Source organism: Cucurbita pepo, chromosome LG07 (genome assembly GCF_002806865.2).
Source record: "Cucurbita pepo subsp. pepo cultivar mu-cu-16 chromosome LG07, ASM280686v2, whole genome shotgun sequence".
Taxonomy (NCBI): Eukaryota; Viridiplantae; Streptophyta; class Magnoliopsida; order Cucurbitales; family Cucurbitaceae; genus Cucurbita; species Cucurbita pepo.
The window spans coordinates 9656831-9674301 of NC_036644.1; the positions used below are offsets into that span (position 1 = coordinate 9656831).

The 17471-nt window shown below is 37.5% G+C and overlaps 4 protein-coding genes across 5 annotated transcripts; 2 read left to right on the top strand and 2 right to left on the bottom strand.

Moving 5' to 3' along the window:
- Positions 1–290: 290 nt before the first annotated feature.
- LOC111798115 (signal peptidase complex catalytic subunit SEC11C-like) lies at positions 291–4512 on the bottom strand. Of its 2 annotated transcripts, XM_023681093.1 has the most exons (9): positions 4255–4512; positions 3810–3922; positions 2744–2815; positions 1908–1943; positions 1368–1413; positions 1195–1282; positions 999–1056; positions 824–877; positions 291–604 (listed from the first exon to the last, which is right to left on the bottom strand). In XM_023681093.1, exons 1-8 carry the CDS (start codon positions 4331–4333, stop codon positions 827–829), a joined length of 543 nt encoding a protein of 180 aa, XP_023536861.1. In that variant the 5' UTR covers positions 4334–4512; the 3' UTR covers positions 291–604; positions 824–826. The 2 variants fall into 2 exon arrangements, with proteins under 2 accessions (XP_023536861.1, XP_023536860.1); XM_023681092.1 differs by lacking the exon at positions 291–604 and having other exon boundaries at positions 614–877.
- A 385-nt stretch (positions 4513–4897) lies between these two features.
- Positions 4898–7174, top strand: LOC111798153 (NHP2-like protein 1). Its single transcript, XM_023681147.1, has 5 exons — positions 4898–4987; positions 5102–5222; positions 5357–5460; positions 6651–6782; positions 6874–7174. The coding sequence occupies exons 1-5, from the start codon at positions 4985–4987 to the stop codon at positions 6898–6900; spliced, it is 387 nt and encodes a 128-aa protein (XP_023536915.1). The 5' UTR covers positions 4898–4984; the 3' UTR covers positions 6901–7174.
- Positions 7175–9063: 1889 nt separating this feature from the next.
- Positions 9064–10518, bottom strand: LOC111799068 (probable sugar phosphate/phosphate translocator At5g25400). The gene has a single exon (XM_023682463.1). The coding sequence runs from the start codon at positions 10449–10451 to the stop codon at positions 9405–9407; it is 1047 nt and encodes a 348-aa protein (XP_023538231.1). The 5' UTR covers positions 10452–10518; the 3' UTR covers positions 9064–9404.
- Positions 10519–12607: 2089 nt separating this feature from the next.
- On the top strand, positions 12608–16597 carry LOC111798019 (beta-glucuronosyltransferase GlcAT14B-like). The gene is made up of 4 exons (XM_023680964.1): positions 12608–13449; positions 15284–15359; positions 15484–15599; positions 15876–16597. Exons 1-4 carry the CDS (start codon positions 12897–12899, stop codon positions 16388–16390), a joined length of 1260 nt encoding a protein of 419 aa, XP_023536732.1. The 5' UTR covers positions 12608–12896; the 3' UTR covers positions 16391–16597.
- Positions 16598–17471: the final 874 nt, after the last annotated feature.

The following is a 17471-nucleotide window of genomic DNA, read 5'->3' on the forward strand; positions in this document are numbered from 1 at the left end:
CTGTTTTTATCTGCTGTTCGATCCATGCTTCGTTAAATAATATGTTAGTTCACTTTTAAAAGGTAAACAGACGTTACTTATTCATAAGATTTTTGGCTTTATCCTCTAGTCTTTATTTGATTCCCCTGTAGGTTTGAAACAATCTTTTTGTAGGTGTTTGTTTTGAGGAGGTTCTACCCTATGGAAATGCTCTTTGACGGAGCAGCAGGAACGTGTATATACAGAATACGAGAATTTTCACCTAGTAGAAGATCTAGTGGTGCTACACAAGAGAGTGAATACTCTTGAACTTTGAGAACAGTAACACAATGTTGTATTGTGGATCTGACATTCTCGAACTTAGACCTCAAGTTCATCCACAGTTGAGAGAACCCTTTTAGACTCTAGACTTTGATAACGACTTTTTATTTTAAATGTCTTTGACCAAATATTAAAATGAATGTAAAATTAAAATCCTAATATAACAAACTTTTTAGGTAACCGAGAAAAGTCTCTTTCTACTCCCTCCCCATTCTCCGTTCAAACTAAAATCTCTTTTTTATTGCGATGAACCGAATTTTCTATTTTTGTAGCTCTCTAGGTACTTGAGGTAGGAGTTGATGTCCTGAAAAAATTTGGGAGCAAGTTCATGAATATATTTGTATTACATGTTATATTGTCAATGGATGACAAAGTATCTAAGTTTAAGCTAGATCGAGCATAGATCAACTAGTTTAAAGTATATACCCTCGATCAATATTGGATGTCACATTGATTATCATCCCATACTCTTCCTATCCTTTATAATATTGGGTATAAATTAGAAGTAAAGTTCTATCCTTACTTGTTAATCCTTGGAGGTTAAGATCAGCAATACCAAGGCACCAATAAGGATGTACTGCAATAACAACAAAACGAGTAGTCAGTGAAGAACAAACTCCAACATTAGTTGAAATCAAATCATTCAAAATGAGAATCCAATTCTATATCCATTAAATCAGTTTCCAACAGTTCCAGACCTTGATTATAGGCAGGTCTGTCATGATAATTGTTCCATAACCAACATATGGCAAGAAACTGCACAAGAAAAAATTCACTTGTATGAAACAGAGCGTTCTAATGGACATGAACTCGACAAATATGGTTAGAGTTTGGAGAAATAACAACGAATTCAAGCATGATTCATCGTTTTATCAGTCGTTATTCCAAGTTTACCCGATGACTTTTCCCATGATGTGGTGTCTTTGCAACCAAAGCTGATCCTTAGCATATAGTCCAATGTCATCATAGTAGTTATTGTCACCTGAAAATTTGCTCATTGCCAAATATTCAGCAAAAATCACTTCATTTCAAAAAGTTTTTTGTATTCTTAGTTCAAGTTCAAGTACCTTTGGTAAGTATATAATCTTCTCCTGTATCTCTTGCCTCGTGAACCTGATAAGATATGGAATTGAGAACTTGTAGAACGAGCTAAACTATAACAAATGAACGTTTCTGTTTGTTTCATTGTCACATGGGTCAAGTTATTTGCAAAGAGTTCTATTGATGACTTTAGAAAGACAATAAGAAAAATGAGAGGTAAGGAATCTGTAATAGCCCAACCCTACCGCTAGTAGATATTGTTCTCTTTAGGCTTTCTTTTTCGAGATTTCTCTCAAGGTTTTTAAAACGCGTCGGCTAGAAAGAGGTTTCCACATTCTTATAAAGAATACTTCGTTCTCCTCCCCGCCGACGTGGGATCTCATAGAATCGTTTTCTGTTGAGCCACTACAAACATCGTAGTTCTAAACTTAAAATATGGTTGTGTTGAACAAACCATATAGTCCAAAACAAATTGCTTCAATGATATATATGATCGATAATAAAATAAGTTGTCTGCACTTCGAAGTTCATCTCAAAGATAGAGAAATTCTTCTGAGAAGCCTTACCTTGATTACACGATGGACGATTGGAATATCACGTCCCTAGCAAAGCATTACAAATGCATATTAGTACAAGAACCAGAATGATAGGCTACGAAGTCACAACTCTATAGGTAATAGACAATATGAATAACTATCTATAATAGATTAGATTGGAGTTTCTCTCAACAGACATATTTGAACAATTAGTGATTAGAGGTTAACGAGGTAAAATCTTAACACAAATCAAAGTAAGGAAAAGAAATACTTCCATCTTAACATAGAAGAATGAACTCACTCCTCCCGGAACGGTGAAAGTCCACTATTAATAGATATTGTCCTCTTTGGACTTTTCTTTTCGAATTTTCCCTCAAAGTTTTTAAAACGCGTCTGCTAGAGAGAGGTTTCCACACCCTTATAAAGAATGTATCGTTCTTCTCCCCAACCGATGTGAGATCTCACAATCCACCCCCTTCAAGGCCCAGCATCCTCGCTGGCACTCGTTCAAAGAATGCTTCGTTATCCTCCCAACCTATGTGGGATCCCATAATCCACTCCCCTTCAGGGTCCAGCGTCCTCGTTGGCACTCATTCCTCTCTCCAATCAATGTGGGATCTCACAATCCACCCCCTTCAGGGTCCAACGTCCTCACTGGCACACCGCTCGGTGTCCACCCCCTTCGGAGCTCCACGTCCTTACTAGCACACCGCCAATTGCCCAACCCAAATTGATTTCATAACAAAAAATAAAAAAAAAATAAAAAAAAAATAAAAAGCTAGCCATAACAGTGTAGAAATGTATCACATTAGTTCATGATGCAGTAGACCTGGGAGCAGATTCCCCACACACGAGAGCAAACTTACCTCAACATTGTACACAACGATCTCCCCTGCACGAATTGGATCCTTATTCATATGGAGGAAGAGAATGTCGCCCTGCACCATGTAAAACTCATCATGAGCTTTCCCCCATTATGTGCATAGCCACTAATGTAGTATCAAATATGCTATTGCTAACAGGGCTAGGTGAATATACACCAGAATGAAGCATTATAGTCAGTATGAATAAATACTTTATCCTGTAACATGATCAAGAAAAAAGCTAAATCTGATATATAAGAGCCATAGTACTTATTTATTTATTTACTTGGGACTCAGCTAATTCCAAGGGACGATGATCGTTTTAGGATAAAAAGTTTTTGACACAAGTTTCTATACATAGTTTTAAAGACCAGATTCCAACCATGTCTTCTAAATTAGCCTTTGGATTAACCAACGAGAGTCTAAATTAGCCTTTGGATTAACCAACGAGAGTTAGATATCATAGTTCAAGGTTCAGTTGAGTCAGTTCATTATGTAATATGAAATGCAAACCAAGCTATTATAAGTCTACTACTAACAAATATTGTCCGCTTTTGTCTGTTACGTATCGCCATCAACCTCACAATTTTAAAACGTGTCTGCTAGGGCGAAGTTTTCATACCCTTATAAGGAATACTTCGTTCCCCTCAACCGATGTGGGATCTCACAATCTACTTCCTTTGGGAGCCAGCGTTCTCGTTGGCATACCGCCTGGTGTTTGGCTCTGATACCTTTTGTAACAACCCAAGCCCACTCAACCCAAGCCCACTGCAAGTAAATATTGTCCGCTTTGGCCCGTTATGTATTGCTATCAAATTCACGGTTTTAAAACGCGTCTACTAGGGAAAAGTTTCTACACCCTTATAAGAAATGTTTTGTTCACCTCTCCAACCAATAAAAGATCTCACAACTTTTGAGTTTAACAACACATGGAATAGAGATTTGAACCTTTTACTTCTAGGTCGAGTTTTTGTTCTATAACAGGTTGAGTAATGCTGAGGTTGAGAAAAGTTATAACCACTTTAAGAGAATGAATGGGCAATATACATATCTTATAGAATCAGCTCACCCTCGCAAAACCAGGTTCCATACTTCCGGTGAGCACAACCACAACAGGTGACTCACTCCCTGTCCAGCACATCAATGCTTTCCAAATCATCAATGCAGATGTAACAATCAAACCTGATACATCATAATATTGGTCTTAAAGCAAATAAATGGAGAAGAGAATGAGTTTTGCAGTTGGATTCCAGGACCAAGGAATTCGAATATAAAAACAAAAGACAGCTAAATCTTTTTCCCCCTTCCTCTATAATATGTTCCTTATGTGGATGATAAGGAAAAATACTCTTGAAATTTCCTAAACTTATATGGTTATAACTATTTAGTCATAAATTTTTCAGATAGAGCAGAGCTTTAAGCAGTTCAAATACCATCAATTCGGTTCATAAGCAGTATAATCATTTGATACACAACAAAACGTGAATGAAATACCAAAGATTCAATTTACGTACCAAAACTGATAGCCTGAGATAGAATCTGTCTGATTTTGATGGATTTCAAATACTCGGTGCTCTCTCCAATCCAACCCATGTTGGCTCCGCTCTTTCTCTGCTGTTTTGAGAGCTATGAATTGGATTTTATGCACTCAATGGAAATGAAGAACTGAAAATTCTTCGCGATTTGATGAACAGTTCATATGAAAACTGGGTTTCCATTTGAAGAACTTTGAGCTCTGACCTTTCGCCATTTCGCGGGTTCAGTCGCCCCGGTTTCTGCTAGCGTGGCTCTGGATTTCTATTGGCTCCCGGATCGTCGTGGGCCCACCTCATGAAAAAAGAAAATAAATAATTATTTAAAATTAATTATTATCAAAATTGGTCAAATAATAATAATAATATATTACAATCATAAATGAAAATTCGCAAAATTAAGTTTAATTAAAACCCAAATTAATAAAAATTAGGAAAACTTTAATTATTAAGTGGGCTTATTGGGCCCAAAATCACAAATATATGGAGCAAGTCCATGGAGTTGGGCCGGCCCAGATTTTATTAGATAGATAAGTTGGGCCGGAAGCCCAATTTAGACGGCAGCTTCCAAGGGGATCGGCCCGATTAGCATGATTCTTCTCTGTGTCTTCCATACATATATCATCGAGAATTTACCGGTAGCTCTTAAACCCTAATTCCTTTTCTTCAAAATCTGCTGTGTTAAAACCCTACCGTTCTTCTTCGATCTAAAATGGTACTGTGTCTCTGTTACGAGTTCATGTAGGAGATGGATTCGCTTAAAGGACTTGTATTGATTTTGTTTGCGTTTGTTTTCGTGGATTTTAATGGCTGTTGCGTTTTTTTGCAGACAGGAGAAGCGGTGAATCCCAAAGCCTATCCTTTGGCTGATGCGCAGCTTACTATTACTATTCTTGATCTTGTTCAGCAAGCTGCTAACTACAAGCAGCTAAAGAAGGGCGCGAATGAAGGTACCGTGATTTGTTTAGTGTTGGTGCCTTTTCATTTGAAGAGAGTTTTAGGTTTTTAAGAGGAATTGGATGAGGATTTTGCTCGGCGTTTTTTGTTTTCTTTGGCTGATAGTTTTCTTTTAATGGAGTTTCAGCTACTAAGACGCTGAATAGAGGGATTTCGGAGTTTGTAGTGATGGCTGCGGACACTGAGCCGCTTGAAATTCTTCTCCATCTTCCCTTGTTGGCGGAAGATAAGGTAAATCTATTCATTTTTTGAAGTTTTGCTTGAAAACCATGCTTTTCAGTTGTTATTTATGAAAACAATGATTATGGCAAGTGGGAGAATGAACATATAGAAGGATTCACATGTCTCCCTGCCTGTTCTTGTACTATATGTTAACCAATTAAGACCATGGTGTTTTCTGTTTATAAAATATTTGGATTTAGCTTCTCTATAGACGTGACAGTTAGCAGCACTTTCTCTTGTTTGTTACTTCCTTATGGACAATATCAATTCATTGTTCTCTGCAGTTTATTTACCATTTTAGCTTTTAATGTATTTCATATCTTTGTGCCATGGAATCCTGTTGCGGTTAATAGGGAAGAAATGTAGTGAGGCAGTATAAGAGCTTCCTTTCTTTTAGCATATAGAGGATTAGAAGTTGTCAGCTTCAAGGCACCATTCTATATACTACTATTTTTCCGCTTTATTCTTTGCATACCTGCTTCTGTAGCATCATAAACATTATTATTATTGGGATAAATATACCCCTTCCACTGTTTCCACTTACATACATGGATACTTTAAGAAGTGAGCATCTTTCTTAGTCAGAGTCCGGGAAAAGAATAAGTGAACATCTTTCTTAGTCAGAGTCCGGGAAAAGAATAAGTGAACATCTTTCTTAGTCAGAGTCCGGGAGAATAAGTGAACATCTTTCTTAGTCACAGGGTCCGGGAAAATAATAGGAAAGGTGATTTCACTATATATTTTGACGAGGAATGGGCCCTATCACAATTGTATTTTTTACAAATTGCCCATCTTTTCTTTAATCTAAGGGGAAGATGGGTCAAACCCTTCGGCTAAAATAAAAACATCCACGCATTCAAACCGCCATTTTTCTCATTCACAAGAACTTGTTTCAGTGGCATATCATAAGGAATTCGAACAACTGCTTCTTTGGAATGCAAAATATGAAATTAAAGAAATTCGAACTAAATGCAAAGTATGAAATTTATCCTTTAATCATTAAGTGAGTCAGGATAGAATTGTCATGTTGCTGATGGTCATCAAGTTTATATTTCTTTTAAACGAACTTCAGGGTAACATGTGTGTCGTGCAGATGTTTGATCGCACCTTATAAGAACTGAGTGTTTATGATGATCTTTTTTCCAGACTTCCAGTATTTATTGCTCAGTTGTATAATGATATTATTTTCAAATATGCAGAATGTGCCGTATGTATTTGTCCCTTCAAAGCAAGCTCTTGGCCGAGCATGCGGAGTCACGAGACCTGTAATAGCGTGTTCTGTAACAACAAACGAAGGAAGCCAATTGAAATCCCAGATACAGCAACTGAAGGTAATTGCCACAACCTCTTTCTTCTGGTCTATCTTCGTAGTAAAGTGTCGATCCATTCTTGATTCGGTGTCTTTTCTTCTTCTAAATACAGGATGCCATTGAGAAGCTGTTGATCTGAAATGTTATATTCTATATGGCATTCGGTATGATGGGCTTCTTTGATCGTCATGGTCGCTGCTCTTGAGGCTTTGACTGAAGTTGTTGTGCAATTAGGGAAAAAGAATATCTTTGGTATTGACCTATATATTGAGTTTCTTTTTCTTTTTTCTTTTTTTTCTTCTTTTTTTCTAATTTTGTTTCCATTAAGAGTGGGACAAAACACTCATACAATTTTAATGCACGGTTTATTATGCTAATTTTACCACCTTTATCCTCGTGAGTTTACTGTTGAAGATAGCATTGGTTGTTCACCATCTCTTTGCATTTTTGCAGCATTATTGATAATAAATGATAGTTCAATTATTGACGTATCAAAATCATGAAGAAAAAAAAAAAAAAGAGAGAGAGCACTAGATCGCTCAAGAGTAAAGAACTGGCTACTCAGTTATATGATTAAGATTTATCGTATTTTAAACTGTAGCTGTCTCTATTGAGACAAATATGTTGGTGAGTGCATTTGATTGCTTTGTGTGTGTGCTCCTTCGGTTTTCTAGTAGCATGATCTTGTTGTTTGAATATGGAATCATTGATTAGCCTGAACTTTTGAACAATTGTTGTTTGAATATGGAATCATTGATTAGCCTGAACTTTTGAACAACATCAATCCAAGAAACAATTTCCAATGACGTGGGATGGTCCTTACTAAGATAGAACTAGTCTAGATAGGAAGCAAAGAGGTACGAAGGTGCCTCTTTTCTTCGATATCTTTCTATTAGGATCGATATCTTTCTATTAGGATCGTCCTTCGGTGAAATTTGGTTAGGTTCTAAATCTCTAGTTTCCAATTTTTGTAAAAGAAAGTATTTAATACTTTTGTTTTTTTCTTTTTTTATTTTACATTACAGCTTCTTGGTGGGCTTTTATCTCACAACCTTTACTATTGTTTCAAACAATTGGAAAGCGTTTTTGGACTAGTTTTGTTGTTGGAAGGGGGTTCTATCTACTCGGCCCCCTGGGTTGTTCCTTCTTAATCTCGTTTCTTGTAAAAATAGATTTATAGACATCTTCCTTTCATGAATAACCAAACATTGATTGAGAAAGAATGAAAAGAGCTCATTCTTTCTTAACTATTAGAATCCTGCAAAAACATGATCCGTCCACGATTGGGAACAGCAGCTGAAGCCTTATCCAAGATGAAGCAAGCTAAAGCTGTAGGTAGATCTCCATATGTAACCGCTCAAGCTTACCGCTAGCAAATGTTGTCCTATTAGGGCTTTTCCTCTATTAGGGAGAGGTTTACAAGGAATGTTTTGTTATCCTTTACAACTGATGTGGGATCTCACAATTCATCCTCTCAAGGGCCCAGCATCCTTGCTGGCACACTGCCCCCTTTCTAGCTTTGCTACCATCTATAATAGTCAAACTTACCACTAGTTAATATTGTTTTCTTTGAGCTTTCCTTTCAAGGACTTCCCTTCAAGGTACAAGGCATTATTAGGGAGAGGTGTCCACGCCCTCGTAAGAAAATGTTTTGTTTTCCACTCCAACCGACGTAAGATCTCACACCACGAAAGCTTTTCCTTTGAAGGGCAACTTTGCCTTTAAGGGTGTCCATATTGATCCCTCAATTTTTCTTGGTGGGCTCTGGAGAAGTTTTAGTTTGTGCAATATTGGTACAACCCACAGAAACCCAAACAACTTCTAGAGATGGCAACTACTACAAACTGGGGGTCAGTGGCTTAGAAATGCTAGTAAGCTAAACTAACCTATCATTTGGGTATGCTTGTTTTGCTTCTTGTATTCCACACTGCTCCAAAGTGAATAGATAAGGATGGGCAGAGGAAAGGATGGAACATTCATGAGTACTCCTAATTGACTAGGGATCATTATAAGGCTGAGCAGATGCCAATTCCAACTGATATTCTAAAGCTGAACTCTTAATCGCTTTTAAATATGAATTCAAAACTGCAGTAAGGCAAGAGAGGAAAACTTACAAATTAAAGTTCGCTGTCAGATAACAGACAACTGAAGAACAATCAAAGCATTAGGGAGACATGTAACCTTCCTCCTCAAAATGTTGTATTGTTCATGATCATATGATTTAGACATGTAATCTTCGCAATTTGCAGTCAATATCAGCAGCTCGTGCCTTGGGGTGGGGAGTGAGTCTGCTAGAAATGGGTATCCAAATAAAACTAAAAGAAGAACATAAATAATAGTAGATATTAGTTATAAACATTCTGGACAGCTTCCTCCAGGAAGCTCAATCCGATGATCATTCTGAACAACAATTCATTCTCCAGTCATATTAAGCAGCTAAAATCAACCCCACAATAATTAGAAGAAACCAAATATATATATATATATATATATAGATATATAGATATATCTAAGAAGCATACCTAACTCAAAACTCAAAAATTTAGCCGAGATATGAATTCGATATTTGCAGCAACTTTTGAATCATCGATCTGTTCTCTTCTGCTTATCTCCTTGTAAAAGCTCAAACATGTCAGTGGTAGCCTAAGTTTGACTATCGTTCTTCCTTTCATCGCCTTCTTCTCTCTCCTCCAACAACCTACCAGCTTCCTCTTCTACCTGTTGAGCCTTTCTCTGACCCTCTGCGGCTTTGAGTGCCTGCAACTTCGAATGATTGTAATACGCAACTCCTAAGAACGCAAGGCCATAACCGAACAAGTTAATGGGCGTCACCGTATCCTTAATCACAGACCAGGAGAATGCGATCAATAACCAGTCCTTCACTACTCCAGCAACATTCATGGTCAAAGCAGATGTCTTCCCAACGAGTAAAAACACCGCAAGATTCAAAGCAAAAGCACAGAATGAATTGGTACCAAAAATCAAGAAATCCAAATGGAAGCTGGATGTATCCCTCAACACAGGGTACTCCATTATTAGCCACGGGACAGACAAGAAAACCAAGCAACACGGAGCCACATAGTAAAGCGACGTGATAGGATTCAACGAAATACCCTTGGAATTCAACAAAATCTGGATCATCACGAGTCGAGTCGCCTCGAACGCAACCGCCAACAGCTGCAATGTCACACCCTTGGAATTAAATCTCGCCTCTCCGTACGCAGCGATCGCAACACCAAGCGTGATCGAAACCATATTAGCCATAGTATCAGACTTAAACTTCTCCTTCTTCAGCGAAACTCCAATCAGGTACACAGAGACCGGCATCAAAGCCTTGAGCATCTGAATAAAAGAAACCGATAGATAGATATATGCTGAATTAGAAAACCAAAGGGAAAGCGAATACAGAGCTCCGATCGGAACCACAGATTTGAGGTAGAGCTCACGGGACATTGAAACTGGCTCCACAACTTTGAAAACGCTAACAAGAAGGTACGCGATGGAGGAACAGAAGGCCATATGAATCATGGTGAGAGAGATCGGGAAAGGCCAATTATACATCTTCTGATCCAGAATGAACTTGTTGTAAACGATGACGGAGAAGCTGAGAAAGATCCATATCGCGACGTAGGCATACGAGAGGAGGACTTTCTTCAGAACATCCTCGGAGATTGCTCCGCCTTTCCCCATTTCCGATCAGACTGAAAGATCTCAGATCGAAAACTAATGGAAAGGAACTTCGGGAAGGAAATGGTGAAAAACTGATGGGATTTTGACGAGAATCTCAGATGATAGATTGGGCTGAAAAAACGGACAGATATGGGCCGAAACAAATGGGCTTATATGGGCCGAGACAAATGGGCTTTTCTTGTTTTTTTGTTCGTTTGTCCACACGATAACGGGCCTACTGTCCACTAGATATATGGACATATGGGCCGAATCAAATGGGCTTATATGGGCCGAGACAAATGGGCTTTTCTTGTTTTTTTGTTCGTTTGTCCACACGATAACGGCCCTACTGTCCACTAGATATATGGACATATGGGCCGAATCAAATGGGCTTTTATGGGCCGTGACAAATGGGCTTTTCTTGTTTTTTTTGTTCGTTTGTCCACACGATAACGGCCCTACTGTCCACTATATATATTCTCCATTTTGTACATATATATATACACACATATACATACATACATACATATATTATATACATACATACATACACATTTACATATATTATACATATATTATACATATACATACACACACATATATATACATACATATATTATAGATATACATGCATGCATGCATACATATATACATACATACATAATATATACATACATACATAATATATACATACATACATATATCTATATCTACATACATACATATATACACATACATACATGTCTATATACATACATATATATATATACACATATATACATATATAATCATTTTTTTTTTTAAATTGATGAATAATTTATATTTCTAATAAAATCAATAATATTTCATCAAGAAATATTACCGAGTGAAAGAAGAATCGGTCAGGAGAAGAAAATGAAAGAAAAACGAAATTCAGAGAATAAGGAGAAAGATAAGAGCTTCGATTCCGAGTTCACAGTTCAAAAATCAGTGAAGGGAACAGAGGAAATAAAAGGTTTCGGAGCTGTTGAATTTAATTGATTATAAACACTATTTATTTTATTCGTAAAGAAAGATTTTTCAAATAGTTTTACCTCAAATATTATAAAAAAAATATTTATTTATTTATTTACTATGTAAATATATATGTATTAAGAAATAATTTCCATGTTCGAGTAAAAAAATCTCTCCTTACTTTCATCAGGCAAAATCAGAAATATTTGGAAATTTCGACCATTTTAAATTCTAATATTTCAATATTTCAATATTTTAATTTTTTTAAAAATAACTTTTTTTTTTTTTTTTTTGCGTATTAAATAAATATGTATTATTAATTAATTACTTGAAACTAGTCCTCTTAAATAATCCAAATAAAAAATAAAATAAAAATAAATAAATAAACCATTGAAAGAGGGCATGTTGCCGACAAAATGCAGGTAGGAAGCTTTTAATATATCATTTGACAAGATAACATGCTCACCTAACCAATCAACACAGCCTTTAATTTCCATAAATTATTAACCTCAACTCACACATTTTAATTCATTATATTTTTTACTTTAAAATTAAAAAAAATAATATTTTCAATAAAGTTTCGCATCACAAACAAATTAATAGATTTAAATATAATTTAAAAATATATATATACTAAGTAAAATAAAATAAAATTTTATTTCATTTTTTAAATATTTATAAAAAAATGAAAAAACGAATAAATAAGACTTTTACCCCAGAAAATAAAAACTTTTTTTTTGAAATAATATTTTAATTCATTATATTTTTTTTACTTTAAAATTATATTTTAATAAAATATTTTAATTCATTATATTTTTTTTACTTTAAAATTAAAAAAAATAATATTTTCAATAAAATTTCGCATCACATACAAATTAATAGATTTAAACATAATTAAAATATATATATAAGTAAAAGAAAATATATATATATTTCATTTTTTAAATATTTATAAAAAAAATGAAACAACGATTATAATTTTACCCCATAAAATAAAATTTTAAGTTTAAAAGGGTAATTTTTTTTTTTTTTTTTTTGAAATATTGAAACAAAATTGCAATTTAATACAAATAAAATTAAATAATTTTTGTCTGTACACGTGGGATATTATTAATGATTAAATATACTAAAAAAACACAGTTAACGAAAATTAACCAAACCAAAATCTAAATCTACCTTAATTAGTAGTTCTCCACTTCATCTCGAACCTCGAGGAAGCAAAAATGGCGGAGGTGAATTCTGGTGGTCGAAGAATCAAACATTCACTCTCTCTCTCTCTCTCTCTCTCCCCCTGTCATTTCTCCTCCTTTTTCCCTTTGCAGTGATATGCCCACTAATGATAATTATTGCCTCACAATCCACTAATCTACTTGCGCGTCTCCATTTGCGTTCCGCTTTCTTCCCGCCGTGGATCATTTGATCCAATTTTTCCGCCATTGTTTTGTTTTTGCTGGTTTTTGTTGAGGTCTGTTAATGGAGACGAGCAACAAGTTACCGAAGAAGAGGAAATGGTTCATTCCCTTGGTGTTTTCTTTGCTTCTGACTACATTGGTGGTTTTTGTTTCGATTTTTACTTCGCCTTATTTCTCCTCTTCCCAACTACACCGTGCTCATTTGAAGAATCCGATTCCCCGTTTTGTTGAATCGAAGCTTACGATCTCGAAAATTTCATCCGATCCTGTTCCTCGTTTGGCTTACTTGATCTCTGGCTCCACCGGCGATGGGAAGAGCTTGATGAGAGCTCTTAAGGCTCTGTACCATCCGAGGAATCAATACGCGGTACATTTGGACTTGGAGGCTCCGGCGGCGGAACGGCTGGAATTGGCTAATTTTGTGAAGAATGAACCGGTTTTTAAGAGTGTGGGTAATGTGAGGATGGTTTTGAGGGCGAATTTGGTTACTTACAGAGGGCCAACGATGGTCACTAATACGCTTCACGCGGCGGCGATCCTGCTCAAGGACGGTGGAGACTGGGACTGGTTTATTAATCTCAGTGCTTCTGATTACCCTCTGGTCACTCAAGATGGTATTTATTTAGAACCCAATAATTCATTTAAGCACGTTGGTTTGTTTCTTTTATATGTTATTTCAATTTCTTCATTGCTAATCATCATGATCCTGCTGTTGTTGCTGTTTCTAATTGTGGTGGGTTCAGCTTTATCAAATTTGTTTCCCTGCTCTGTAAGAAATGGGGGGATTAGGATTTAAGCATTTGACATGTTCTGTTCTTAGTTTAGTTACTTTCCCAGCTTCTTCTTTCTAGTTCTGTTGTTCATGTTCTGAGATTCTAGCTGATTTCACCATTTTGCTCAATCTATAGTTATGGATTATAGTAGATTTACTAAGGATCCTTGTGGATGTGTTGGTCATGTTGGTCATGGTTGTTGTTACCGTCTAAGCCCACCGCTAGTACATATTGTCTGCCTTGACCAGTTACGTATTGTCGCCCGCCTCATATTTTTAAAACGCATATGCTAGGGAGAGGTTTCCACACTCTTGGAATGTTTCGTTCCCCCTCTCCAACCAATGTGGAATCTCTATTACAGGGTCAAAGCGGACAATTTGCTAGCGGTGACCTTAGACTGTTACAAATGGTATTAAAGCCAGATACCGAGCGGTGTGCCAGCGGAGACGCTGGGTCTCAAAGGGATGGATTGTGGGATCCACATTGGTTGGAGAGAGGAACAGAGTATTCCTTATAAGAGTGTAGAAACCTCTCCCTAGCGGACGCGTTTTAAAACTATGAGACAAGCCATACGTAAGAGGCTAAAGCGGTGAGCTTGGCTATTATTGTACTAAGAACGTGATGAGATTAATAAGTTTGGCTTTTTAGGGTGGACATTTATGAAGTTTAATTAATGAGGCTAATGACTGTTAGTTTCTGTTTTTTGTAACTACCATTTTTCTTTCTGCTGTGTAAGAATTTGTCACGGTTAGTCATTTCTAAGAGTGGAATTGCATTAATGTCGTCCTGAAATCTTTTAGTTCCTTCAGGGGGGTTTGTTGATCTTCCACTTTGACACTTTACAAAAGATTCAACTTGAAAGTAACTACTAGCCTGAAGATTTAAGAGCCATAAAGGATTGCGATAAGGAAACTTGTGAGATCCCACGTCGGTTAGAGAGGGAAACGAAGCATTCCTTATAAAGGTGTGGAAACCTCTCCCTAGAAGACGTGTTTTGAAAACTGTGAGACTGACGGCGATACATAACGGGCCAAAACGGACAATATTTGCTGGCAGTGAGCTTGGACTGTTACAAATGGTATTAAAACTAGATACTGGGCGGTGTGCCAGCGAGGACGTTGAACCCCCAATAGGGGTGGATTGTGAGATCCCACATCGGTTGGAGTGGGGAACGAAACATTTCTTATAAGAGTGTGGAAACTTCTCCCTAGTAGACGCATTTAAAAATCGTGAGACTGACGACGATACGTAATGGGCAAAAACAGACAATATCTGCTAGCGGTGGGCTTGAGTTATTACAAATAGTATTAGAACCAGATACCGGGCGTCGTGCTAGTGAGGGCGTTGGGCCCCCAAGAGGGGTGGATTGTGAGATCCCACATTGGTTGGAGAGGGAAACGAAACATTCCTTATAAGGGTGTGAAAACCTCTCCCTAGTAGACATATTTTCAAAACGTAATGGGCCAAAGTGGACAATATCTGTTAGCGATTGGTTGCCACGTTATTTCCAAATTTGCTTGCAAACAAAGACATATGTCCAATGTTTGTTGGGTCTGATTGAGAAGTTTAATTTAGTTTCTTCGCTTCTACTTCTGATAGGTATAGCTTGAAGAAAGAGACGTATACAAATTAGTTTCTGATGCAAATTCTTGTGCTTCCTTCTCTTATACCACAGATCTGCTTCACACTTTGATATCCATTCCAAGAACCCTGAACTTCATTGAGCATACCAGTGACATTGGATGGAAGGAGTATGCACTTCTTCTTCAACATAACTAATAAATTCATTAGAAACTGCAAAGTTTATCCAACAAGCTTGAGCTCTGTAGGTTTCTGAACTGATAGAGATGTAAATGTGAATTCTTTTGATCTCAGGTACCAGAGAGCCAAACCGGTTATAATTGATCCAGGTTTGTACAGCCTTCATAAATCAGATGTGTTTTGGGTCTCGGAGAAACGGAGCGTTCCAACAGCGTATAAACTGTTCACAGGTGAGCGATCTCGGTTCATATCATCTGTTTAATAAGTGCAAGTTCGAGAGTGATTTTGAAATGACGACAATCACTTTTATCATGTCCAAGGGCGTGACATAAGTGATTTTAACCATACCAAAATCACTCGCTTCAAAGTTCGGAAAAGAAAAAGTAAACGAAAACCATATATTTTATGGTCTTTACCAACTCTGAGCTGATTGTGTACATATTTGAATCTTGTGGGCTGTAGTTTATATCTAGTAGCACTGTCTGATTGATATTCAAATTCATTAGGTTCTGCATGGATGATGCTGTCTCGCCCCTTCATGGAATACTGTTTATGGGGATGGGACAATCTCCCAAGAGTAGTCCTTATGTATTATGCCAACTTCCTCTCATCTCCGGAGGGCTATTTCCACACTGTCATTTGCAACGCCGACGAGTTTCGCAACACGACGGTCAACCACGACCTGCATTTTATCTCATGGGACAATCCTCCAAAGCAACATCCCCATTTTCTCAACCTTGATGACTTCCAAAGTATGGCAGATAGCAATGCACCGTTCGCTCGGAAGTTCGGCCACGATGATCCCGTCCTTGACAAGATCGACTCCGACTTGTTGGGTTGCAATGCTGATGGATACTTTCCTGGCAGCTGGTTTGATTCATTTGGAAATAGCAGTACTTTGAGTATGCAGGACATTACGAACACTACTGATCTTAGGCCAGGACCTGGTGCTGAAAGGTTGACACATTTGATCAATGGTTTGATAACCGCGCCTCGTTTTGAGACTACGCATTGTGTGTAGCAGCACGGGTGGCTCGATGTTGATGCCGGGACGGGCGGGAGAGTGTACAGTTAACAGCAGAGATCAGATAGAAAAGCTACTGGGAAGGGAAAGTCTAACTACCTTTCTGGAAAACATGCTTTGGTTATTATTCTTATATTGAAGTACAATAATTCTGTAGTTCAATAAAACTTAAACTTTCCATCAATTGAAAGGATAGCTCAGTAATTGGGAGACCTAATATAAACTAATCAATATGAATGTAAAAACAAGTTCCATGCATGCATAAAAATGAAGGGCAGGACGGGGGAGTTGTAACGGCCTAAACTTACTACTAGTAGATATTGTCCGTTTTGACCCGTTACGTATAGTCGACAGCCTCGTGGTTATAAAACATGTTTGCTAGAGAGAGGTTTCCACATCCTTACAAAAAAATGTTTGCTAGAGAGAGGTTTCCACATCCTTACAAAAAAATGTTTCGTTATTTTCTCCAACCAATGTGGGATTTCACAAGTCATTTCACAAGTCATACTCCTTGGGAGTCAGCGTCTGTTAGCTCGTTAGCGCACACTCCAGTGTCTGACTTTGATCCATACTTCTTGGGGGTTGATCCATACTTCTTGGGGGTCAGCATCCTTGTTAGTGCACATCCCAGTGTCTGGCTCTGATCCACACTCCTTGGGAGTCAGCATCCTCGTTAGTGCACACCCCCCAATGTCTGGCTCTGATCCACACTCCTTGGGGGTCAGCATCCTCGTCACATCCCCAATGTCTGGCTCTGATCCACACTCCTTGGGGGGTCAGCATCCTCGTTAGCGCACACACCCAGTGTCTGGCTCTAATGCCATTTGTAACATGCCAAACCTATCGCTAGCAAATATTATCCACTTTTAGCTCGTTGCGTATTGGCGTCAACCTTTCCGTTTTAAAACACGTCTGTTAGGAAGGAGTTTTCACACCCTTATAAATAGTGTTTCGTTTTCCTATTCAACCGATGTGAGATTTTACAGGAGCCTACTTGCACGCTAGAGCTACATGAATTCCCTTGATTACGTTATCGAGTATCCCCGGAAAAACATGCTCGAGCTTTTGAAGTGTTGTA